This window comes from Eupeodes corollae, chromosome 2 (genome assembly GCF_945859685.1).
Source record: "Eupeodes corollae chromosome 2, idEupCoro1.1, whole genome shotgun sequence".
NCBI classification, from domain to species: domain Eukaryota; kingdom Metazoa; phylum Arthropoda; class Insecta; order Diptera; family Syrphidae; genus Eupeodes; species Eupeodes corollae.
Genome location: NC_079148.1, coordinates 126,944,854 through 126,970,918, shown reverse-complemented (window position 1 = coordinate 126,970,918; position 26,065 = coordinate 126,944,854). Strand labels below are relative to the sequence as shown.

At 33.3% G+C, this 26,065-nt stretch overlaps 1 protein-coding gene across 1 annotated transcript in view; it reads left to right on the top strand.

Moving 5' to 3' along the window:
• Positions 1-26,065, top strand: part of LOC129944004 (adenylate cyclase type 6) — a 117,022-nt gene that overhangs the window by 47,347 nt on the left and 43,610 nt on the right. The window contains exons 5-10 of the mRNA XM_056053128.1: positions 6,006-6,133; positions 6,339-6,844; positions 19,989-20,281; positions 20,551-20,671; positions 20,813-20,972; positions 21,191-21,340. Coding sequence (XP_055909103.1) covers positions 6,006-6,133; positions 6,339-6,844; positions 19,989-20,281; positions 20,551-20,671; positions 20,813-20,972; positions 21,191-21,340 — 1,358 coding nt within the window. The remainder of the gene's footprint in view (positions 1-6,005; positions 6,134-6,338; positions 6,845-19,988; positions 20,282-20,550; positions 20,672-20,812; positions 20,973-21,190; positions 21,341-26,065) is intronic.

Here is a 26,065-nt window from a genome sequence, read left to right as displayed (position 1 = left end):
ATACTAAAACTTGGTAAACATTTACTTTCGACTCAAATAGCTTTTCAAAAATTCAAAATATTGGCTTCAAACTTATTTTATTTAACAGAAAATATTCTTTTCAATATTCAGTGATTTTTATATAATCCAACAGTCCGTTTTTTCATAAAAAATAAAATCTATAAAAAATAGTACGCAAATTTGGTAAAATCGATAGTAGTACATATAGACAATCTCTTAAGCAAGACAAATCGACAGACGGAATGGGAAGTTATCAGTGTGGGTCGCATCCCAGCCTCTTTTTTTTTAAATATGAATATTAAGGGATTTACTGTTTATTTTGAAAAACTTTTGTGTTTTAAATATTTTTGTAGCTACTTAAATTACGTTTTTTTTGCCTTAGTTAAATTTTTTCAAAATCTTAGCATTTTATAATTCAAGAAGTGGAAAATTTTTAGAATGGTGTTATTGATTATAGAGCTTCAGTCAAAAAAAATTTCATTTGTATTTTGATAACGTTACGTCTTAGAAAGTTTAGCAATAAAAGTGAACTTTATTATTTGTTGTCGGTATTTGAGGGCATTTTTGATAGTATTGTAGAGAAGGTTCCAGTTTTTTCCCTTTAGACTTAAAAAAACATGTTGCATGAGGCTTGTTGATTCTGAGTAAGTTTGGTATGGAAGTATCTTATTTGAATATCTTGGGTTTGATCGTGCAAATTGGGCGGACTTTTCACTTTCTCTGCAGAGGCTAGACCATTTGTTGGTACATTGTTATTTAGGCTGGGATTTGACCCACACTGATAACTTCCCATCCTGTCTGTCGATTTGTCTGTCTAAAAACTTTAACAATATTTTATGTAAGATTAGCTATTTGATAATATCTTTCTTTGTTCACCTAATACTTGAGTTGAAAACCATTTCCTTTCAGTTTTTTCTGTTGTTTTTGCAGATTTTCGTGTTTTGTTAAAAAAGTTTTTAAACTTTTCTAAAAAATTAACTTAAAATTTCCAAGAGTATTTTGCATACGATGAAATAGTTCGATTTCAAAATCTGTTTTTGTTAAAGAGATTTTGAGTGGAAAACCAATTTTAGTAGCATTTCTTGAATATTTCTTTTTCTTATATAAACAAATACAGATTCAATTTTTCTAAGAAAATTTAGCACAGAATGAAATCATTTTGAAGTCAATACCTTCAATTATTCACGAGATATCTTAAATCTGACATCAATTTTAAATAATTTCGTGTTTCATTTTTTGTAGGTTTTAATTTTTATAAAAGAACTGACTGTTGGATTTTATTAAAAAAAAAGAGTCTGGGATGCGACCCACACTGATAACTTCCAATCCCGTCTGTCTTTTTGTCTTGCTTAAAAGTTTGTAGGTTTTCGTTGATAGTTGAATTGTTCTTACAAATTTTGAAATTACCAACAATATATTTCATATAAAGAAATAGTTAAGTTTCAAAATCGAGTTTTGTTGAATAGATTTTTAGTCGAAAAATACAAATTGGATGTATGAAATTAATTTGAAAGATATCAAGAACCGAACATCAATTTTAACCAATTTGAGTACTTTTTTTTTTAAAGATTTTATTTTTTATGAACAAATGGACTATTTAATTTTTATAAAGAAAAACTACTAAATATCGAAAACAACATTTTTCGTGATATAAAAAGAGTTTGAAGACAAAATTTTTAATTTTTGTAAATCTATTTGAGTCGAAAGTACATTTTTACCAAGTTTTATTAGTTTTTTTGTTTAGGTTTTTATTTTTTGTCAAAAAACCATTAACTCGATTTTTCTCAAAATTTGTCCGAATATTTAAAGCAATATTTCTTGTAAGTAACAATTAGCTGCAAGCCATAATCTCAAAGTTTTGAAAAGATATTTGAGTCGAAAATAATTTTTTACTTAATTTTAATAAATTCGTTGTTTAGGTTTTTATTTTTTGGCAAAAAAACTGTCCATTCGATTTTTCTCAAAATTTGTCCTAATGTAAAAAACAATATTTTTCAAAGTAAAAATTAGTTTAAAGCCAATATCTCAAAGTTTTAAAAAGATATTTGAGTCGAAAATCAATTTTTACCAAATTTTGTTAAATTTCCTTTTAAGTTTTTTTGTAAAAAAAACGTCATTTCGAAGTTTTTCAAAATTTTACTAAATGTTAAAAACAACATTTTTGAAAGAGAAAAGTAGTTTAAAGCTAATAACGCAAAGTTTTAAAAAGATATTTGATTTATACCAAATTTTGTTAAATTTCCTTTTACGTTTTTTTTTGTAAAAATAAATGTCAATTCGATTTTTTTCAAAAATTTTACTAAATGTTGCCAACAATATTTTGTAAAAGCAAAAATTAGTTTAAAGCCAATATCACGAAGTTTTAAAAAGATATTTGAGTCGCAAATCAATTTTTACTAACTTTTAATAAATTTGTTGTTAAGATTTTTATTTTTTGTCAAAAAACTGTCAATTCAATTTTTCTCAAAATCTTTCGGAATGTTAAAAACAATATTTCTTATAAGTAAAAATTAGTTAAAAGCCAGAATCTCAAATTTTTAAAAAGACATTTGAGTCGAGAATCAATTACCAACTTTGAGTAATGTATTTTTAGATTTTTATTTTTAATAAAAAAAACCGTCAATTCGATTTCTGTCAAAATTTTACCAGATATTAAAAACTTTATTTTTCGTTGCACAAAATGTCAAAATTTTCAATTTGGCAAATTGGACCCATTACAATAACTTTCTATGGGAAGTTAAAAATTGAATATCGAAAAGTATATATAAGATAAAACTAGTTTGAAGCCAATATCTTAATTTTTTGAAAATATATTTTAATTCAGCATCAATTTTTACAAATTTTTTTTTTATATTTAAAAAAAACTGTTATTTCGATCTTCCCCAAAATTAAACTGAATGTTAAAAACTATTTTTTTTTTTAAATGAAATTTGCTTAAAACCAAAAGACTTAGTTTTTAAAAAAGATATTTGAGTCGAAAATCAGTTTTTACCATCATTTAGTAATGTTATTCTAGGTTTTTATTTTTTCTAAAAAAAGATAAGTTTGACTTTTTTCAAAACGTAACTATTTGCAGTAACGTTATTCTTCATTGCATTGAATTATTATCGAGGTAAAATAATTTTGTGTTCTTAAAATATTCGATATTGATTAAAAACCTTAAAACTTCGATAAAAGCCAAAATTTTTATTTTGACAAATCAAACCAGTTACAATAACTTCCTATGAAAAGTTAATAAGGTGATGTACTAGTTGGTTAATCTACTTCTTCGCGTTGTCTAGATGGAGCTGTAGTTTGGCATATTATATAAAAGACTAATAATTTTTTTCATGAAGTGTCTTTAAAGTCGAAGTGCTAAATTGTCCATACCTGCATAACAAATAATTGAACCACGAACTGTTCCAAATATTCTATATCAAGCGCTTTGCAACATATTCTTTTTTGAAAATTCTACTCCAGATTTTTAACTTTAGAATTCTTAAAATTTCTGATTTTTTAAAGTGACGTACCTGTAACACGAGGGCATATTATAAACGGTGATTTTTTAAGAGCTTGAGAACTTTTTTTAAAAAAAAACGCATAAAATTTGCAAAATCTCATCGCTTCTTTATTTGAAACGTTAGATTGTTCCATGACATTTTTTTTTTGAAGATAATTTTATTTAAATGTTGACCGCGGCTGCGTCTTAGGTGGTCCATTCGGAAAGTCCAATTTTGGGTAACTTTTTCAAGCATTTCGGCCAGAATAGCCCGAATTTCTTCGGAAATGTTGTCTTCCAAAGCTGGAATAGTTGCTGGCTTATTTGTGTAGACTTTAGACTTGACGTAGCCCCACAAAAAATAGTCTAAAGGCGTCAAATCGCATGATCTTGGTGGCCAACTTACCGGTCCATTCCTTGAGATGAATTGTTCTCCGAAGTTTTCCCTCAAAATGGCCATAGAATCGTGAGCTGTGTGGCATGTGGCGCCATCTTGTTGAAACCACATGTCAACCAAGTTCAGTTCTTCCATTTTTGGCAACAAAAAGTTTGTTAGCATTGAACGATAGCGATCGCCATTCACCGTAACGTTGCGTCCAACAGCATCTTTAAAAAAATACGGTCCAATGATTCCACCAGCGTACAAACCACACCAAACAGTGCATTTTTCGGGATGCATGGGCAGTTCTTGAACGGCTTCTGGTTGCTCTTCACTCCAAATGCGGCAATTTTGCTTATTTACGTAGCCATTCAATCAGAAATGAGCCTCATCGCTGAACAAAATTTGTCGATAAAAAAGCGGATTTTCTGCCAACTTTTCTAGGGCTCATTCACTGAAAATTCGACGTTGTGGCAGATTGTTCGGCTTCAGTTCTTGCACGAGCTGTATTTTATACGGTTTACACCAAGATCTTTGCGTAAAATCTTCCATGTGGTCGAATAACACAAACCCAATTGTTTCGAACGGCGACGAATCGGCATTTCACGGTCTTCAGCAACACTCTCAGAAACAGACCCAATATTCTCTTCTGTACGCATTCGTGTGGTTGGTTTAATGTCCAATAAAGTAAACTGAGTGCGAAACTTGGTCACAATCGCATTAATTGTTTGCTCACTTGGTCGATTATGTAGACCATAAATCGGACGTAAAGCGCGAAACACATTTCGAACCGAACACTGATTTTGGTAATAAAATTCAATGATTTGCAAGCGTTGCTCGTTAGTAAGTCTATTCATGATGAAATGTCAAAGCATACTGAGCATCATTCTCTTTGACACCATGTCTGAAATCCCGCGTGATCTGTCAAATACTAATGCATGAAAATCCTAACCTCAAAAAAATCACCCTTTATCTCGTATTGTTTACGATACGAAAAAATCTTTGTTCCACAAATTTTTAAAGTTATTCAAATTATCGTATATCACTGACTTTCTGACACAATCCATTTTTTAAGAAAATTGAAATCACAATAGAATGAACTGATATTACAACCCTAAAGGTAAAAAGATTATTTCGAATGCTTTTTTCTTAAAGGTTGTACAGTGCTCCTACAACATTACACTTCTCAAGTTAATAAATGGTTATTTAGCTTTACAAGGTCTATAAATTTATTGCTTGGAGTCATATCCATTTCTCAACGATGAACAAAAACAACCAATATTATCTTTCTGGAATATGTTCCTCCCGATATAATACTGGTATAGAAATGTTGCTATTTATCTTTGCCAAAGAAGTGGTATTGTGGTCTATTAGATTTTTATTTATTTACCCTTAAGGTACATAAATGAGGCAGAATCATTTAGGATTATGAGACTTGTTTTTTCTTTGTGCTGTGTTGTTGAAAAATTCAATTTTATCGACACGATTATGGCATGTTTTTTTTTGTGTGGGAATTAAGTGTGTTAGTAAAAGAATATGTTTTGGTTGTTAACAGAGATTTTAAAAACATTCTTATAATAATTTTTAATAAATTCTAGGTATGAAAACCCCAAAAAAGGACCTTTCAACGTAGGTATAGATTTGATTTACGAGTATGTGAGCGAGGTTTATTAAGAGGTTACTTTTATGTATTTTTTTGTGTGGTTTATGCCGAGCTTATGTGACCTGCAAGGACAATTAAAATTGAAATATGGTCTTAATTTTATTTAATCTTAAAACAAAGGTATTATTTTTGTAAACACGATGGCGTGGTACAGGAGTCTCCCACCAGAAATATCTTTAATCTCATTTTTCCACCCAAACAAATTTTGTTTGCAAAGGTTATTTTGCTTATATAAGAGTTGTTAGAATTTGGCATAAAATTTTAGATTCCCATCAACAAAAAGATTTTATCGTGGCTCATAACAAAATTCCTAACAAAAAAAAATAATATAAATTGGATCAAATAACTCCAATAGCAGATATTGAATTTCTGTAATAAGCAAAAACAAAATAATGAAAATGAAATATCTGCTACTTTATTTTAATGCTCTCCTGAATTTTTATCATCATCATTATTATTTTTTTTTGTGTTTTATTTTAAAACAGGATCCGAAATGGACGCTAAAAACCTTGAAGCCAACACCAATGCTGGAAGTCCCACCATCTCTTTTTGGTTTCGGTTAAATAAACTCGTAATACGAATGTGCAGTACCCACCAATTCAAAAACTTACAGGTAATTGAATACTCACACACACAGAATGAGAAGCTCCCAGGCAGGCTAGTGTAAAGTGAAAGAAAAAATAAAATAATCCCAATCCCAAAGCCTGCAGGAAGCTCGTAATTTTAATTTAAGTTATTACATTTTTCCTTAGAAGGCCAACATACATATGAAAAAAATAAACTTCTTTTTTATTTTATTTAATTTTTTTTTCTGTCAGGTGGAAATGCTTTACCAACGTTATTTCCTGCGAATGAATCAAAGCAACACCACACACACTCTTGGTCTCCTTCTAGCTCTGATCCTTGCCCTTATTGCAGTTCATATAGTTTTGGCAACTTTGAATATCCATTACAAAAACTTTTCACAAACTTTTTCACCATTCAATTCAATGGACGGCGCTAGCGGTGGCATCGGCGGAAGCGGTAGTGAATCTAATTTCACATTCAACAAATCTTCACCATCATTTTCATCGTATAGAGCGGGCATCAGTGTGAATGATGAAAGTTATGGCGGTGCGGGAGGTTCTGAAAGGTCTTCAACAAATTTTCCAATTAGCATAGAATCCTGGAAACGTGAACGACGGAAGGATGGAGACAACTTAGTGTCATCTTCGGCCAGATTGATGCGAAGGTCGTTGCCGGAGACAATAACGGACAATGGAGGAGTTTCACACTTTCGAGAGAAACGGAAATTCCGAAAGTATCGATATAAAACTACTTCAAGGTAACTAAATTTTGTATTTATTTATATTGTAAAGGACATAAAGGATAACATTTTGGGTTAAGAAGGAATTCAATATTGTTGTGATTTTTATATACAAAACTAGTTGAGTAGGGTGCGTTTGAGTTGTTAGGTAAAATAATGTCATTGTTGAAAAAATTAATGGATGCAATTTTGAATGTTTATTCAAAATTGTTTATTAAACTTCTCCATCTAGCTCGGTCACTAGCTAGATGACTCCAGTTTCACGCTCCAAGTTGGGTGAAGTCACCTTCCATTTCTGTCTTCCTCTTCTGCGCTGTCCTGTGGGTGTGGATTTGAAGATTTTCCGGGCCGGAGCATTGGCTTAAAGGACCTCTACGTGACCCAGCCATCTTAGTCAACGTCGCTGTACAGCCCATACAGTTCGTCGTTCCATCTTCTCCTCCACTCCCCTTTGATAAATACCGGACCGTAGATCACACGAAGAACTTTTCTCTCGAAGCGACCCAAGGTGCTTTCATCCGCTTTTGTCATGGTCTATGCTTCTGCACCGTATAGCAGGACAGGGATGATATATAGCAACACTTTGGTTCCTCAAGAGAGCACTTTACCACTCAATTGCTTTCTTAGGTTAAAGAAACAGCGGTTAGGAAGAGTTATTCTGCGTTTGATCTCAGCGCTGGTGTTGTTTTCAGCGTTTACAGTGGAGCCTAGGTAGACGAAGTCCTTGACTACCTCAATATCATCAGCATATGGTATTAATTGGACAGACTTTTGAAAGAAAGTGCCTCTTGTGTTGACGTTAAAGCTCTGCACTATTTTTTCAAGTACGATGTTAAAAAAACCGCATGACAGCGCAACGCCTTGTCTAAGACTTTTTTGGCATCGAAAGGTTTTGTTAAGTTGTTTAAAACCTTCAGCGTGAATTCTCCATGGTCATCCTGCACAAACGGACTGGATTGGTAGGGATGCCAAAACTTGACATTGTTCTATACAGCTCGTCTCTGTAGATGTTGTCATATGCGGCCTTGAAATCGATGAAAAGATGATGTGTGTCGATTTGGTGTTCTTGGGTTTTTTCCAGGATCTGCCATAATGTGAATATTTGATCAACTGTGGACTTTCCTGGTCTAAAACCACATTGATAGGGACTCATCAGGTTGCTGACGATGGGCTTTAGACGTTCACATATTACGGCATAGAAGATTTTATAGGCGGTGGTAAGTAGATTTATTCCTCTATAGTTGCTGTGGCTTAGAGGGTCTCCTTTTTTCAGGATCGGGCAAACAATACTGAGATTCCATTCATCGGGCATGCTTTCTTCCGAAAATATCTTACAGATAAATTGGTGCATGTTCCTAACCAACTTATCCCCAGCTGCTTTAAAGAGCACGGCATTCAAGCCATCCGCTCCAGCGGCTTTATTAGACATCAGATTAGATATGGCAATCTTTACTTCGTCTAAGTCGGGAGGACGGGACGGTTGGATTTTGTCGTCTATGTTGAATGGATCATCCTGCCTGACAGGAATTCAGTTCGTCATCTCCGTTATGCAGTCTCCAGAAGAAGTCCTTCCATATCCTCATCATTGGCTGCGGTTCAACTATGATGTTTCCACTTTCGTCTTTGCAGCCTTCAGTTCTAGGTTTGTGTACCTGTGAATTTCGTTTCACCTGTTCATAAAACTTTTGAACTTCATTCCTGCTTTTAAACCTCTCAACATCTTCGACCGCACGCTTTACAAGCCCTCTCTTTTTCCTTCTGAGAAGTTGGCGTTCCTCTCGCCTCTTCTGCTCATAGAGCTCATGAGCAGCTCTCGTCCTTTTATGCAGTGCCTCTTTGCGTGCCTGTTGTTTGGCGGCATTTTCCTCATGACATTCCTCATCAAAACAGGGGTGGTTGTTTGAAACCCAGCACATCAGAGGCGGCTTCTCTGATTGCATCTTGGCAATGTTGCCACTGGTTTTCGATACATTGTATTGGCGGCAGAGAACTTCGAAAGAGGTTACTTGTAACTCGGTCGGAAAAGGATTTGGAGATCTCTGGTGATTGTAGCCGTTTGACGTTGTACCTTCTCCCAGCACCTCCCTGTTTTGCCTTGGGTCTGCAAATCCGAAGTGCTACCTTGGCTAAAACGAGGAAGTGGTTCGAGTCGATGTTAAAATCGCCCAGGACTATTTTAATATCGTAGCGAGGACACTGCTCATATGTTTTGTCTTAGAGCTCGAAGAAGATATCTTTGGTGTTATCGTCTTTCTCTTCTGTGGGGGCGTGCGCGCATATCAGACTAATGTTCCCGAATTGAGCCTTGATGCGTCTGGCTCCAATGACAAAGCCGCATCCAAATAAGCGCTATTGGTTTTCGTGGTAGCAGTCACCATAGTAAATATCGCAATTTTTCTAGGGCCTCCGCTTATTCTTCGGCCGCACTTGGTCTGTTAAGAGACCTAACATTCCACGTGCATATCCGAAGTTCGTTGTCCTTTATTCGTTTGCGTTGGTTGTCAACAGTAAATCCGTCCGTATCCGAGGCTTGTTGGTGCTTCGCAACTATAAAAGCTTTTACGTGGCCAGGAAGTCACCCCAACGGCACAACCCCTAACATGGAGGGCCAGATCCTTAGTATAACTCCAAGAATGGGGAGCCGGATAAAACCGCTCCTTATAGGCCTGATCTCCGAATAAGTCGAAGAAGCCCTATAAGGTGGTTACTAAGTAGTTCAACCTTACTGGAACTGTAGACGCCACCGTTGATTATATCTCGGGAATTCCTCCGCTGCCGTCTGGATAAGGAGAGGTGCCTTAGTGGAAACACCTCTCCCCACCTCCCTGCTTTGCTGCCACCAACAACTTTCCACTAGGGTTGGAACCCAATCTCCAGTTGAGATACTAGGCACCCGATGTTCACCACGGGGAGGTGAGAGTAGGAGTTGATAGACAGAGGTGGGTTTTGAGAAAAACCTGTGGACGCTTGTGTCCTCTTGAATGCACATGTCTACCATAGAAAACATAGCATGGCTCATAATCATTTAATCAATTTTCAAATGATTAAGGTTTTCCAGAAATTTACAAGGTTTCTATTTGGTTTTAATTTATAAATATTAATTTTAAAATTGCGTTTTGAGAATATATGAAAAAAAAACAATAGGATTGAAAATCGAATTAGGGATTAGGTCCGAGCACTTTGTAAAACATTCCAATTGTGGCATATTATTTTTGAAAGTACAATATTATATAGGTACGTTTTATATTTTAAGAATAAATACCTATCTAAATTCTCCTAAAAAAAACCTTTGGTTTCTAAAAACGTTTATAGGGTATATTTTATCGTGCATAGTTTTGACATAAGCTTTTATGTAATTCTGTATTTTCTTATATATATTATTGTCGAAGGGTTTATTTCCTTTGTGTATTTATCTTTCAAAATAGCATTAGCTTGAAAATAACAAAAGAAGAAACTCAAACTTTTCTATACCGCCAAGGGTCTCAAAGGGAACTTTTTAAAAAGAAAAAATTTCTTAACAAACACTTTTCTCGAAAATTGAAATATTTTCACAAAATTCACAATAAACATTATAACAAAAAAAAGGTATCATAATGTATCTAAATATATGACTGTTTATATGATTGTATGCGATTGAAAAATAATAAAAAAGAAGAAGAAGTAAACGAAACGAACCAAGGTAAACATTTAGAAAGTGGAAAATATCATAAAGGGTGCCTTGCCGATGGCATAAAAATATTAGATCGAATTTTAAAGAAGGCAAAAAATGGGATAATGTATTCTGGAGTTTGTTTTTTTTCTGTTTTTTGTTTGTGTTTGTTTTTGTTCAAAAAAGGCTTTAGGATTGTAATAGATAGGAAAGTCCTTTGGAAAACAAACACTTAAATACCGCACTAGTTTGTTTGTGTTCGTTTCTTCTTATTTTTCTTATTTTAGTTGGTACTTCACACTTTCCTTTTGGAATCTATTTTTTTTATTCTTTTTATAGAAAAAAGGTTTTTATTTTTTGATTGCATTTTTTTATTTTATTTAATGATGTTTTTTTATTTGTTCTAAGAGAAAACAAAAAATAAAATTGCCATTATTTTCATGGATTATGCATTCGGAGAATAAAACAAAAAAAAAAAATAAAAATGTCCTTTGAGTACTTAGGCAATATGGTTGGATTCAATTTGAAAAAAGGACTTCTTGAGAATATTGTAATAACGGCAGCGGTTAGTGGTCAACAGCCATAAGAAAATATGCTCTTAAACGAAGAAAATGGAATATTTTTCGTTCTAGTGCGTGCACATAAAATAAGGGAGGATTCAAATATGAATTCAAAATGGAAATAGAAATAATAATTTTGCAATTGAATTAAAATAGAAAGGTTTTTTAGTTGAATATTCTTAAAAGATTTTTCTACTTGGTTGAATCTTAGACAAAATTGGTCATGATAAACTTAAAACTTAGTTATGGAATTCTTGTTAAATATTTTATTTTCACCAATTGTACCTTAAAGTTATTGAATATTTAAAGCAAAATCTATATCACGCAAAAATAGGGAGACATTTTTTTTTAAATAAAAAAATGCGTATACGCAAGAGTGTCGCATTCTTATTTTTTATTTGCGATATATAGGACCGATGTATTGCATTGCATTCGTAAAAAAATTCAAACTCTAGATTTTAATCAAAACATTAAGAAGGCAGAAAAGTCACAAAAGTGGGTCCCCCGATTCCGTCTGCCTGTCCTGGATCCCACGGCCCAGAATTTTCTCAGAACCGAACCGATATGCAAAACTGGATACCAGCAATATTTTCAAACTTTTAAAATTGCAAAATTTTATACATACAAAACTGTTCAAATAAATTTGTTGATAAAGTATAGTCCAGTTAATAAGGGTTTTCACCTCAAAAAATATCCAAGAGTTTTTAAAACTTGGAAAACTTGCTTCCCCAAGAATCTGAAGTGAGCTCTAGCGACAGTTAAGAGAAACATGGAGTTTGTTTCAGGTTTTCACGTTTATCTAAAAAACTGTTTGTGGTATCAAAAAATGTTGTTAACTAAAAAAAAGGTCTTTAAATTTTATAAAAAATTGTTCTTGTCTGTTATACTTTGAAGCTCAGTTGTTGGAAATACCAGATATTTTCCATAAGCTACCAAATTTTAGCGGTTCATTTAACCAATTTGTGTTTAAAAATTTGGACTTTAATTTCAGAACGTTAGTTGGACTAAAAAAATTTCCTTCTTTGGGCGGATGAAGATGAATAAGAAAAAGAAACCGACACATGAATGGAAAAGCTCAAAAACTACCTTGGCGGATTAAAAAATTTTGTTTTTTAAGAATGTGAATGCGTGTTTCCAAGAAATTTTACAGCCATATTCATATGACACTCTTTGGTTGGCATCAAAGTTTATTGGCATTTACGATGAAAGAGGTTTATAACTAGGTCAGTGTCGCTGTACAGCCCGTACAGTTCGTCGTTATAACTTCTCCTCCATTTCCCATCTATGAACACGGAACCAAAAAATCATCCGAAGAATTTTTCTCTCGAAGCATCCTAAGACTCTCTCATCTTTCTTTGACAGGATCCAGGCCTCAGCGCCATAAATGAGAACCGAGATGATGAGTGTCTTATAAATGATGATTTTAGAAGCTCGAGAGAGGGCTTCACTACTTAATTGCCTTCTAAGTCCAAAGAAGCAGCGATTTGCAAGAGTTATTTTTTTTTTCAGTTCAGTTTATTTACTTTTTCTTTTACGCTAAATATAGACAGTATAAAATTCAAACATAACAATTAGTTAATTAAGTCTTGATTAAAAAAAAATAAAAATAAACAATTTTGTAAATGTACTCTATTAATACTAATTATAAGTGTTTTTCATAATAGAGAACGAAAAAGAAGGTACAATCTGTTGTCCTATGACAAGAGTCGAAAGTACCAAATAAGTTTAACTTAATCATAAATTAAAATTGAATTACATAAAGAAGTGTTGTGGGGTATCGTATGAAAAAGAAAATCTAAGATTATTATTATTACTTTTTTTTCTTGCCAAGGGAAATTAAATGTGAATATACAAATTTAAACCATAATCATAATGTTATTTATTTCTTCAAAATCAAAGTTAAAAAGCCATTTTTTAATGTTTTTATTGAATAAATGAGCAGAACGAATAATGTCAAAAGGTAACGCGTTTAAAAGTCTAGGTGCTACCGAGGTATAGAAGTTTAAAAAGTGATGAGAATTGTGCACTGGAATGACATAAAGATTTCTATCGTTGCTTCGTAGTGAGTAAGCTGGCGTATTGCGACTTAAGAGGTAACCACTTTTCAAGAAAAATATTTTTAAAACTTTAAAAAATAAAGATGTTAGAGCGGAAGGATACTAGAGCTGAGGAATAACGGAAAGCTATGTTAATTTTTCTTTGTCATCCAGATGGTTCTTAAAATATGTTTTTGAGAAACTGTCAGAGGTTGTAAATTGTTTTTAAATGTACCACCCCAACAAATTATACCAGTTTCCTCAATTAAAACATAATATAAGTAGTTGATAACAAATATTTTTTTAATGGAGAAGTGTGAATTTTCCAGTTTATTTTGCGATCAATAGTTAAACCAAGATATTTGTATTCGAAAACTTGCTCGATACTAAAACACTTAGAAGAACAGTGATTATTTAAGACATTAGTTGGTGACAAAACATTAGATGAATAACAAGATACACTACTTAGCGGGATATTGTTGCAGTCAAAACTGTGTTGAACAAGAAATGGCGGATTAGTAAAGGAATCAAATGGTTTAAAAACATAAACCTTGTTTTTTCACTAATGACAAGCTTATGGATGCTGAACCAATGTCTGAATAATTCTAAGTCATTGTTTATATCCGAAATCATATCTAGAACAGTGGTACTATAATACACAAAAGCTATGTCATCAGCAAGACCACAGACTTTGCCTTTAAAGTTAAGATGAAAAATACTATTAATATAAATAAGGAACAAGATTGGACCTTAGACTGATCCTTGTGGGACACCTTTATTAATATTTTTGACATCACTGAAATTATTGCCTTTTTTGACCATTTGTTTTCTGTTTTTTAGATAAGAAGAAAACCAATCCAGCATAAAACCCCTGAGACCAGCTTTCTCTAATTTTCTTAATAATATTTCATGGTCAACAGTATCGAAGGCTTTCTTGATGTCAGTATATAGAGCAGCAGTATACTTTTTTTGGTCTATACTTTTAAAGATAAAACTACAGTGAGCTAAAAGTGCATTTTCTTTAGATTTTCCAGCTCTAAAACCAAACTGTTTAGAGTTGAAAAAAGAAATGCCATCCAGATAATTAATAACCCTTCTTTTAACATCTTCTCGAAAATTAAAAAAAAAAAACTGGTAATAGAGAAAAAGGTCTAAAGTTGTTGACACATTTCTTATCCCCTTTTTTTAAAATAGGTATAACTTCAGCTATTTTTAAACTTGACGGGAAATCACCGTGAAAAATACTTTTGTTAAATAAAAGAGATAGTGTATCAACTATATTAAAACTAACTTTTTTAATCAAAAAATTTCAAAAACTATTAGATGTAGAAGAATGAGAACTATCTAAACCTTGAATTACTTTAAAGATTTCGAAAGAAGTTATCGGCTGAAAAAGGAAACTATGAGATTGAAAACATTCTTTGAAACAAATTTCAGAACACATTTCAGTACAGTTGATACCAGCATTTATGATTGTTTCTACAGCTATTTTTATAAAATAATCATAAAATTTTAGCCATTTCTGAATGATCAACAATAGTCTGGGAATTGAAAGAAAGATAAGAAGGTAAATCAGAAGTTTTGTTTTTGTTGAATAATTAGTTGACTATACCCCATTCTTTTCTTAAATCACCTTTTGCTTTATGGAACTTATCCATATAAAAATTTTCCTTACATATTGGAATTTCTAGTCTGATTTCTTTACATAAATTATCATAGTTTTCACGGTATAAAACGTTATTAGAGTGTTTCTTACACTTAATCCTCAATTTATTTTTAAAATCAATTTTTTTCTAATAAACAATTAGACATCCAGGGCTGGAGTTTTTTTAATTGAAATAACTTCAGAGCTTTAATAATCGAAACGTTTCAAAAGGATACAAAAAATGGTCAAAAGCAATGGAAGGGTCAGGATCGCTTCGAATTCTTGACCAGTTTTCAAATAATAAAATAGAATTCAAAATTTCAAAATTTGTTATGATAGCTTGCCTATTCAGGACCTGTTACATTAAACCGACTTCGCACTTTTCTTTAAAATTGAAAAATGGACAAGTCATGTGATGAAATCTGAAATCTTAAGATCAGACAATGAACTAGTGAGGGTTAAATCAGTTTTTAAATCAATTCTAGCTAAAATATGATCAATGCATGTATTGGATGTAGAAGTAATTCTAGTTGTTACATTAATACAAGAAATACAATACAAGACCATGAGCTGACATTTACGATTTGTACTTTTCAACTGCTGCAGTTTCAGATAAGATGTCTTTATTTATGTCACCCAAAATAAACAAGTGCTTTGCGCTATTATTTAAATAAACCTCTTCATTTACATTATGAAATCTGTAGAAACACATAAAACCAGTTTAACTGAATTAAAAACTAAAGATATCTCAACCATATCAGAGCTTACGAGGTCTGTGCTACAACAACCAAAATTTAAACTTTCATTAACGAAAATAGCAGTACCACCTGCAGCAATCATTTTCTTGCTCATAAATCCAAATTTCGGTTAGAAAAATTAGTTTAGGCTTATTAACAAATGATTCCAAATGAATCAATAACAAATCAAAATTTTTTCGAAGACTTCTAATATTTTGTTGAATAATAAGGAAACTATTTTTGCAATTAACAGAATTAAAAACACTTTTACAAAATTCATTATCATAGCATATCTTCATTTGATTTCAGGCCGTTGTCTGTGTTAATAGCTGTGCCTAGGTAGACAAAGTCTTAAACTACCTCAAAGTTAAAGCTGTCCATGGTGATGTTTTGTCCAAGACGTCGCAAAGGAAAAATAAAACCAATTAACTTGTTTAAAAAGTATACTGAAGAGTTGCAAAGTGTGGCTGATACTTTTAACAGCCCGACCTCTTCTCACAAAACTATAGAAAATGCAGGAAATATAATGTTTTTACGGAGCATCACCTAAATGTACACCCCTTAATATGAAATGTTCAAGAAAGCTGCAGCAAAAGGACAAGGGTATACCACCAAGTACAACTTTGGATGGGAAACCAATTAACAGCTAAAAGTTGGGGTAGATAGTCACAACTTAGGACATGTTTGCACCCAATGATATTTTATTTTTGAAAAATAAAACTAATGATACAAGAAACCGTTTTCAATATAAGCATGAACAAAATTCTTGTTTTCCTTCAATGTGGATGGAGTTGTTAATAGCCTAATAATATTTTTTTCTTTCGGAAATTTAATAAGCTTTAATTTTGTATAAGACTATTTTTTGATACGAAAAATAGTTTTCAAGGTAAAACAGAAAAGCCGAAAAAACCGTATATTTCTCTTCACTGCCGCTAGAGTTATTTTATAAACTATAAGAGCTACAAAAAAATTCATAGAAGCTTTTTTTATAAAATTTAATGATCTTTAAATTTTTGATACGACAAAAATGTTCGAGATAAACGTGAAAAAACTGAAACAAACTCCATGTTTCTCTTAACTGCCGCTAGGGCTCACGTCGGATTTTTGGGGACTTTTTTTGAATCATCACCAGCCATCCTTTAGTAAGTGTGCCATGTTTCAAAACTGTTGAATTTTTTTTTAGGTGAAAGCAATTTTTTAGGAATTATGACAACTGTTGTAATAAGAAATGAAAATTGGCAAACTAACTTAAAAAATATGGTTTTAATTCTTGCGTAAGAACAATTTTGTAAGATTATTATTATACTCAGAAATGTAATTTTTAAAAGCTTCTAGCCTGGCGTCTTTTCGACTTCCAATTTTGGAATCAACACATAACTGTAACTTTTGGTACTGAATTTAATTTTATATTACGCTCAACTGGCCTGAAGGTCCGAAATAGTCTTTTTATGTGTTGGAGGTGATATTCTGATCACTCATGTAAAAAATATAAAACTCTACATGAATAATTTGAGAACCGGATGGAATTGGCAATTCGGACAGTTGCTGAAATATTAACATCGATATCACTAGTAATAAGTGTCCTTAGCAATCTATGTGGCGATCTGAGAACCGCGGTTTCATGCACTTCATTGACGATTTCTTGCAAATGCCATAATCGCCGAGCAAACGGGAGTAAGTCCCTTGTAAGTGACGAAGGTTGAGCTTCAGCTCATCTTCAATTCAATAAAAAACAAAAACTCAGCAGGTGTCGATGGTATATCCAACGTTGTACTAAGACATTTACCGATGGGGGCAATTGACATTTACACCACACTCTTCAATAATGCACTGAATAATACATATTATCCAGTGCATTGGAAGACCGCTGTGGTTCATCCTCTCCCGAAAAAGGAAAAAGACAACTACAACCCGTCAAATCTCTTCCGAGCATCAGAAAAGTTTTCGAAAAGATCATCAATAGGGCTCTGACTAAGTGGGCTGCGGACAACAAAATAATTCCGGATATACAGTTTGGGTTAGAGGCGGGCCTTGACACAATTCATGCTGTGTCTAAACTCGTTTCTGATATCCAGTGGAATAAATCAAAACAACAATGCACAGGTTCTGTTCTGGTTGATTTGGAAAAGGCCTTTGACACCGTATGGTTAGAGGGTCTTTACCTAAAATTAGCAAGCCATTGTTGTATATGTATATACTTTATGATATGCTTAACGGTAGAAAGTTTGTTGTCAAAAGTGGCAATGTAACTTCTACCACAACATTCTCAATTAAAAATGGTCTTCAACAGGGAGCGGTGAATTCGCCAATTCTCCTCAGCATTTACACCAGCGATCTGATAGGTAGTCTTACAATGGCAATTGCGTACGCCGACGATCTAATTGCGTACAGAACGGCCCGAAATGTTGAGGTTATTAGAATCCTCTTGCAGCGTGATTTCGACAAGATTGAGCGATATTGCGACGACTGGAAACTAAAAATAAATGTCCAGAAGTCGGAGACAATTCTGTTCCGGACTCCGTTGGCTAGGGCCTCGAGGGATACGTGCAAGAATTAGCGCAAGATGGTCATCGTTGATCTTCATGGGCAGCGGTTAGCGAGAAAAAGTGTAGTGAAATACCTCGGTTTCTGGTTAGATCAGTATTTATATTTCGACAGATATATAAATGCTGCTCTGACCAGGGCCAGAGGAGCCTTCGGTCTGACGAAACAGCTTTTTTTAGCAGACGGCTTAACCCCAGAGTGAAGGTAATTTGCCCTCATTCGGCCCATGATCGTTAATGGTTGTCCTGTGTGGTTCAACGTTGCCCCTTCCCAGCTGGAGAGGTTTCGTGTATTCAAGCGGCAGTGTTTACGATCGCTGTACCGGCTTATATCGAACAGCTGATGTGCATTACTATTCCAAAGAGGTCCTATACAACGGGACTCGAATCAACAGAATTGGCAATTTCGTGATAAAATTCGTTCGAGGTCACATTGCAAGAGCTATGTCTTCGACCAACAATTTAATTTTCGTGGCGTTCTATCCCAACGACGAGTATTTTGAAAGTGCATGCTTGCGCGGCTTCATTCCACCATTGACATTCCTCTTTTTAGACAGATGCGGTCTTATACAGATAGCAGTTCCGCTAATCTACCACGTCAGACGACGAACCATGGATAGGCGAAATAAAATGGAATTGAAGGTCAATATATCTTTGGGCCGAAAGGCATTATCACTAAGTATTATTGTTGAACTTAGAGTGTCCGTATGGGATTTAGGCTAGTTTTTTGAATTTTTGTCTTGCTTTGAGAAAGGTTTAAGATTGAATTAATAAAAATGAATACCAAAAAAAGGCGTTGGACAGGGGTCTCGAGTTCAATCCCTGCCTGTACCACCTAACTCTTTTTACGGGTACTGTCTCAATCGAGGAATTAACAAATCCCCCAAGAGTAATTCTTGTCGTGAAAAGTGCTTTCTCAAATTAGAAGTTCAGATTCGGCAAATAAACTGTAGGTCCCTTTCCATCTCTGACAACATTACTCGCACACAGGAATGGTTGAGAGTTGAAGTCACTAGGCCCTGGTTCTTCATGAACTTCTTCACCAGGAATTGCTATCTGGTAATTTAATACTACTAGTTGTTACTCAATACTCAAAAAATACACCTTTGGGAATTTTTCTGTATATTTTTTATCGCTTCAATTGATTTTATTCAAGTGTTTCAAAAAAGTGCCTATTGATGTTCTAGAAATATACAAAGATTTAAGGAATTAATAAAACAAAAAATCTCAAGTGTATTATTTTAAAATCATATTTCACTACGCCTTTATAATGTCTTGAATAACTTCTTTCGATTTGAAAAATTAATTAGATTTTGTTTTTGTTTAACAAAGTCCACTTTCTTAATTAAATACACAGATTTAGTTTCCACTTAATAACTTTAAATCAAATTTCTTGAAAAAAGATATTTGTACTTAAGAAACTCAACAATCTCCCTCAGAAATAGTCAAAATCCTCAAATCCTTAAGTAGTATTAAAAACAAGAATAAGGTCCTGCCAAATAATAATATACGTCAGATTAAGATTAATTACTCCACTCCTATATAATAGATCTCGAGTTCTTGTTTCATCTCATTTTTCAAAATAACACAAGCTCTTCGTCCAATTAAGTTATATATTCTTTTACGAAATATTGCCTATGTGTCTCGCACTACTCGAAAAAAGAAAAGAACACTTACCTTCCCCAGAAAAATAAGTCACCCTGAAGTGGTCCTTGGAAAGTAACAAAATCCCCTAATTGAATGAACCATAACATGTTTCGTTTCCTTTCTCCAACTTTGTTGGCCTTATATTTATGTCCCAGTTCATCCTCTTGTGAGAAAATCAATTTATTATCCTCTTCCTTCCCCTTTTCCCTCCTCACAAAAATAGCACTTCAATATATTGGTCTAAAGACCATATCGTGAGGATAGACCATAGATATTGTGTAGCAATTTAGGTGCTTTATTTATGTCCTGTGAGTCCTCTTATAGATTTTATTTCATTTCTTGCAGATTCAAGCGTCAGATAAGTACTTGGATAGAAGTGGCCAACGGTCAGCAGCACGGGTACAATGACAATGAGAACGACTTGAGGGTTTTGTACCTGAACAATGAAATCGAATTGAATTTGGCAGTGGACGATGCGATATCTACAAAGAACCACTCTGAGTTGTTGCCCAACAACGACGACAACGCCAACGAAAGTACCATGGAGCAACTTTCCACCATAATGTCAACAATTCCATTAACGGATCAAGTTATTGCCCTGCTAGTGGTTTTGGCCATCTGTGGTGTTGTCTATATTGGTAAGTGGATTTATATAGTCATCATAAGCCTTAACACGAGACGGCTCTATTTCAGAATCAATTCATACTTAATCCAGTTGATTTTGTTAAAGGGTCCTTTCGTGTGTCGAGAGGCACAAGTATTCAATTTTATTTATCGTATATTTTCTTTTTCCAATTCATAAATCAAATTTGATCCCTCAAACCCGAAAACACCATCAACAACTAACCACCGAACCATCGAACTATACCCAACCATCGAACCATTGAACCATCCCTTGCTGCAACAGGTCTCCTGTGTATCCTCTCGAAGCCGGCTATGAACGAGATTTTCCTCGTCCTTGTATCCTATGTAATTGTGGCCACTTTCCTTGCCATTGAGGTAGCTGTGGGTTATGCAACAGTGCCAAGGTAAATATCATCCCATAACAGACCTCCGCCACCCCTCTTCATCCCCTAAATGTTGTCGTAAAGGTCGAGAAGAGAGGAGCTGCTGAGCTGAACTATTTTTGTGTGCATTTATAATAACGCAATAGTGTGTGTTGTTTGCAGGAGGTCCTTTAACGGCAGCGCTTGTTGTTTGATATTCATCTACATGACCTATACAATGCTTCCTGTTCGGCTGAGGGAAGCGTTTATTGGCGGGGTGCTTCTATCGCTGGCGCATATTTATTCATCGTTTCGAAATAGCGAAAGGTTTCTATGGCAAGAGGTGAGTTTGTTGTTGTTTGAACAGAGTGAAGCACCGCGCGACCGACGACGCCTTGCGATTGTATTTTGTCAGCAGAAGGGCAAGGATTAAATTTTGTTCAAGGAGCAAAGTTCAAACATCTAAAGCTATGTATTTATGTAGTTAAATTTTCTTCTTCTTCTTCTTCTTATTTTATTTCTTGGAATGTATGTATGAATGTACATATAACATTGAAATAGCTATTGTGTTCGATATTAGCGTTACTGTGCACCAATTTAGCGGGAGTTTTTACCCATTGGCCCAAGGAGAAAGCTCAAAGGAAGGCATTCATTGAGACACGTCAATGCATTGAAGCGCGTCTAAGGACACAAAGGGAAAATCAACAACAGGTAAGGATAAAATTTACATAGTATGAACTTATATATACGTATATTTCCATGAAACCTAACACTAAACCATCCCTACCCTATGTACAAAGTACATTCTTCTTATTTGGCTTGTTTATCTTTTGTTTATTTGTGTTTCAACTTCTTCTTTCCTGATGAAGAAAACTAAAATTGAATTTTAAAATATTTGTATGTATTTACACAACGTGAAACACGCACAATGAGAGTTTTACTTTGCCGCCCTCCCCCTTTAAACAAATAACCTTTTATTTAAGAAATTTATCAACTTTCATAACAAAATGTTGTTTGTTTCAAAGTAGATTATGTGTATTCTATTTTTGACATCTGACATCGGGGAGGTAGGAAAGTTTGTTTTGAATATAGGGTTTCTATTATTCAGGGTTTTTAGTTTGATATGCGCGTTTTGTGATGAAAGGTTTCTCTTCACCATTTAAGAGGATATTCATATTGAGTTTGACTTTTCGTTAAGCTTTTATGATTTGCACACCCATTTGACTTAGTAATTCGAATTTCAAAATTGCGATTCAAATTCATGGAGTTGAAGGAGGAGGGGTGAAGGAGCAAAATAAATTAATATGAAATGAATAAATACAACAGTATCCTCTATTTCAATAAAAACTTTAAGCTTCTTATTTTTTCAGGACAAAGGTCGAAAAATTTGTTGAGTTATGTAGTAAACAAATATTTTGAAAGCTTTCTGATGTTTTTTGTAACCTTTTTTAGTTTAAATTTTGTTTTTAGATTTTTAACAACACATTCTGGAATTTCTTACAAATAGTCTCTATAGTTAAATTATCAAAAAGAAAACTCAGTTTTCAAGTTAACAAGACTATTAAAAAGTAAACGGCGTGACCGGAATTTTTTTTAGAACTTTTGTAATTATATTGAAATGTCTTCCCTTGAATAATTGCATCTTTGTAGTGCAAACCAAGTTCGAACACTTCCTCTTTTTATAGGAACAAAATTAGCCGATGTTTTTTTCGTCCCTAACTTCAAAAAAAAGTAGCAGTAGTAGTAGTAGTGGCATGATGGTTAGTGCGTTGGACTGTCATGCAAGGGGTCTTGGGTTCAATCCCTGACTCTGCTACCTTAATTTAAAAAAAATAATTTTCGCGGGTACTACCCCTTGCGAGGAATTGACAAATCCTTCTAGAAAAAGTGCTTTCTCAAACTAGCCGTTCGGATTCGGCCTAAAATTGTAGGTCCCCTCCATTCCTGACAACAGTACTCGCACACAGGAATGGTTGAGAGTTGTAAGTCACTAGGCCCTGGTTCACAACGGACTGTTGCGCCACCCCATTTGATTTTTTTGAACTTCAAAACCACAAAATCCGTTATTTAAAATTTGCAATATTTACTAAGCTTTTAAAATTAAATCCACTTGGATAAATGTGAACGTTAAATCATAAGTAATTTTAGTGACATCTAAAATATCGCAACAATTGTAATTGATTGTCTGGAAAACGTCTGATACTTTATTATCCATAATGTTAAGGTTACCAAAAACTTAGACAAAAAGAGGCTGGGATGCCACCCTCACTGATAACTTCCCATCCCGTCTGTCGATTTGTCTGGCTTAAAAGTTTGTAGCGTTGGGTTAAAAATAAACTTGCTCCTGTATGCTAAGAGTATGTTTAAAAAAGTGCTTTGTATATAAGATTTAAAAATATACCTGTAAATTAAGTTTGTCTTCAAAGATATAAATGCCATTATGTACAATTGTACATAATGAAAACCATAGTACTCTCATGAGCAGAAACTTTTAGGGCGACCAGATGCAGAGTCGTTGGCGTGGCGTTAGTATCGAAAGTGGAGAAATTCAGTGGGAGCACGAGAAAAATATTATTTCCATTCCCATAAGCAGCCAGCAGAATAAGGGAGATAATTAATTTTCGACCCAAAAAGTCAACACAATTTCTTTCATTCTACTTGAGTCTATCCTTGTATATATTTTCACATAAAGAGCTTCCATATGAAGGTTGATGAATTTGTTTTTGTTTTATTTATATCAATGCACTTTATATAAAAAACAAAATTACTTAATATTGTATCTAATAAGGGGATGAAACAAACTTTTGCATTCTTACGTCAGCTGTTTAGGATCTTTGACCGATATTTGTTTTTATTTACATTCATAAGTCTGCTTTTACTCCGGTACGATCATTGTATATGAAAAATGGTTTCTATTAAGATAAAGCTTAAGCCTTAAAAGCTTTTTTCCTTTAGATAGCTTTATTGTAATTTTATATTAGAAGAACCAGGATGGAAAATAAAAAAGATAAGAAAGAGGTATGACCATGAATGTTTAAATTGTAAAGCGATCGCCTATTGGTTCTGTAGTTAGGTAACAGGTAGGTAGATGTCTAAAACGAATAAAGAATAGTTCATTGGCGAGCTTAGCTTTATGCAGATAGATAGATAAAACCATGTTTATGATGATAATGAAGGAATGTTATTGGTAGCTAAAAGGTACATACTACATTCCTTCTTTACTATAAGTTTTCAGCGCTAACAAGAAGTTTTTACGTTCAGTTTATTTATTTTGTTAAAGTTTAAAAAAATAACAAGCATACGAACAGGTACAAGAAATTGCTATTGATGTTTTGTTTCCAGTCAGGCTTTTGTGCGTTTGGGATTTTAGTTATGAAGTGACACGTAAGCAGTAGTTGTAGAAGTCGTACGTAATACTTTTATAAATAGGTATAATGTGTATACGTTGGAAAATTGATTCTAATAGTAAATACATATACTCTTTCTAGCCCGTTTCTTTAACTTGTACTAGGTTTATATAGGCGAACGAAAGTAAATCATGTGTGAAACAACCTTATTCGTAAAGAATAATATTTTAAAATCACATATACAAAGTTACCAAGATAATACTTCTTGATAGCAGTGGCGATTCCTGCTCATGATCTCAGGGTTAGATAGTTTCTTCTAGAAGTGGAAGATAAGTTTTCAAAAATAATAATGAGTTTTATTCGAATTTTCTGCAGTCCGCCCTGAGCTTACATAGATAAATGCAGCAAATGTTTCATGGTTTTTGTTAAGAAAGGAATAATAATAGATAATTGGGACTTAAGATGAATGTCAGACAAAGCTATAAACTCTTGCGGTTGGATTCTATCAGTAATGTGATGACCTAGCAAGAGTTTTGATTAAACCATTTTGGATAGCAATTGAAACACTTTACAAACTGTTGACGTTTAAATATCGCACGATTTTTTTAAAGTTATGTAAGACACAGCTTCGTCTTTCCTAGTCTGACCAAAGGTTGCTAATTTAATTACACATTGCAAATGAGAGGCACTTATAGCTTGTGCTTTCTCTAAAGTGTGGTTAGAGTGTTTAAATTGTCTTCATCCGAGGAATTCAATGTGAAAGAGATACCGAAATTAAGCAAACAAGATCAACAAAATAATTTCTTGTTATTTTCGCTACCAAATAGCAATTGGTAATATTACAATATTGAAGATTGATTTTCGCTTAAGGTTCGAGTATACTCTCTGTTTCTATACTTGTGTGTTCATTTAAAATCTGTAGGACTCCCATTATAAGCTTCTTCGAAAACGATATTGTTGAAAATGGTTTCTAAAATAATTTTTCAATTGTGGGCTTTGCTTGAGAAGTATTGGAGATTCCATTTTAATTCCTACCAAAATAAAAGTTCCTTTTGTTACACCAAGATCATGAACATAAAGTATCTATTTTTAAACAAACAAAGAAGACAGTCTTTTTATAACGACTTATAGGCTATGACCTTAAAACTTATTCTTAGCTGGTTATAGAATTATGCAATTCCATGACTTAGAAGTCAACTTTGAAAAATAAACTTCAAAAAATTTGTAATATTTTTTTTTAATTGCAAAAGAATTGAAATTGATCCAATGCAGCTGCATAAGTCGTAATGTTCTTTTATTTAGTTTTGTTTCGCTCTGGGAGTTTTCAATTTAAAGTCTTATAGTTTTCATTTTTTTAAGCATTAATAATAAATTAATAAAAATAATCATTTTAAAAAATCACACTTCAAACTGATTTTTCGACTAAATATTTGTTTTTTTTTTGAAAGCTATTAAAAAATTTAATTTTTATTTTTGGAAAAAGAATTGCTTGTTTATATTTAAGCTGTTCTAAGAAAATCAAATAAAATAATTTCTTACGACTTGCCTGTACCGTGTTTGAATTGATATGAAACTATATTAATAGTAATTACAATAAATGTATGTACAAAAAAAAACATATTGATCATGTAACATTTTGTTTTTAGTTAAAAAACAATAGCGATGAAAATGCACTTTCTTAAGTCACTTTCTTTTTCTCATAAAAGAAGGTTCCAAACAAAAACTACTTCCTATTAAACATATGAATAATCCGCCTAAGCTACAAAGCCTTTGCCATTTTTTTTTTCCTCAAAGATCGTCAAAAATCAGTATAATCGCTAAAAGCAGGGCTAACCCACGAACATGCATTGCTCACTATATTCTTGTAGAACAAGGTCAAGCAAGTTTGCCAGCAAACCCCCATTTCACATAAATAAATAACCTCGCACAATTTTCTGCTTTCAAAAACGAATATGGTATGATTCGATTTGTCAGTGGTGTTCTTTCTTACTTAGTCCATACGAAGTATAAAGTGAGAAGACATCTTTATTGCACCGGGTCTTCCTCTCTGTTGTGTTTTTATTTTGCGCTAACCCTTCTACTTATCTGT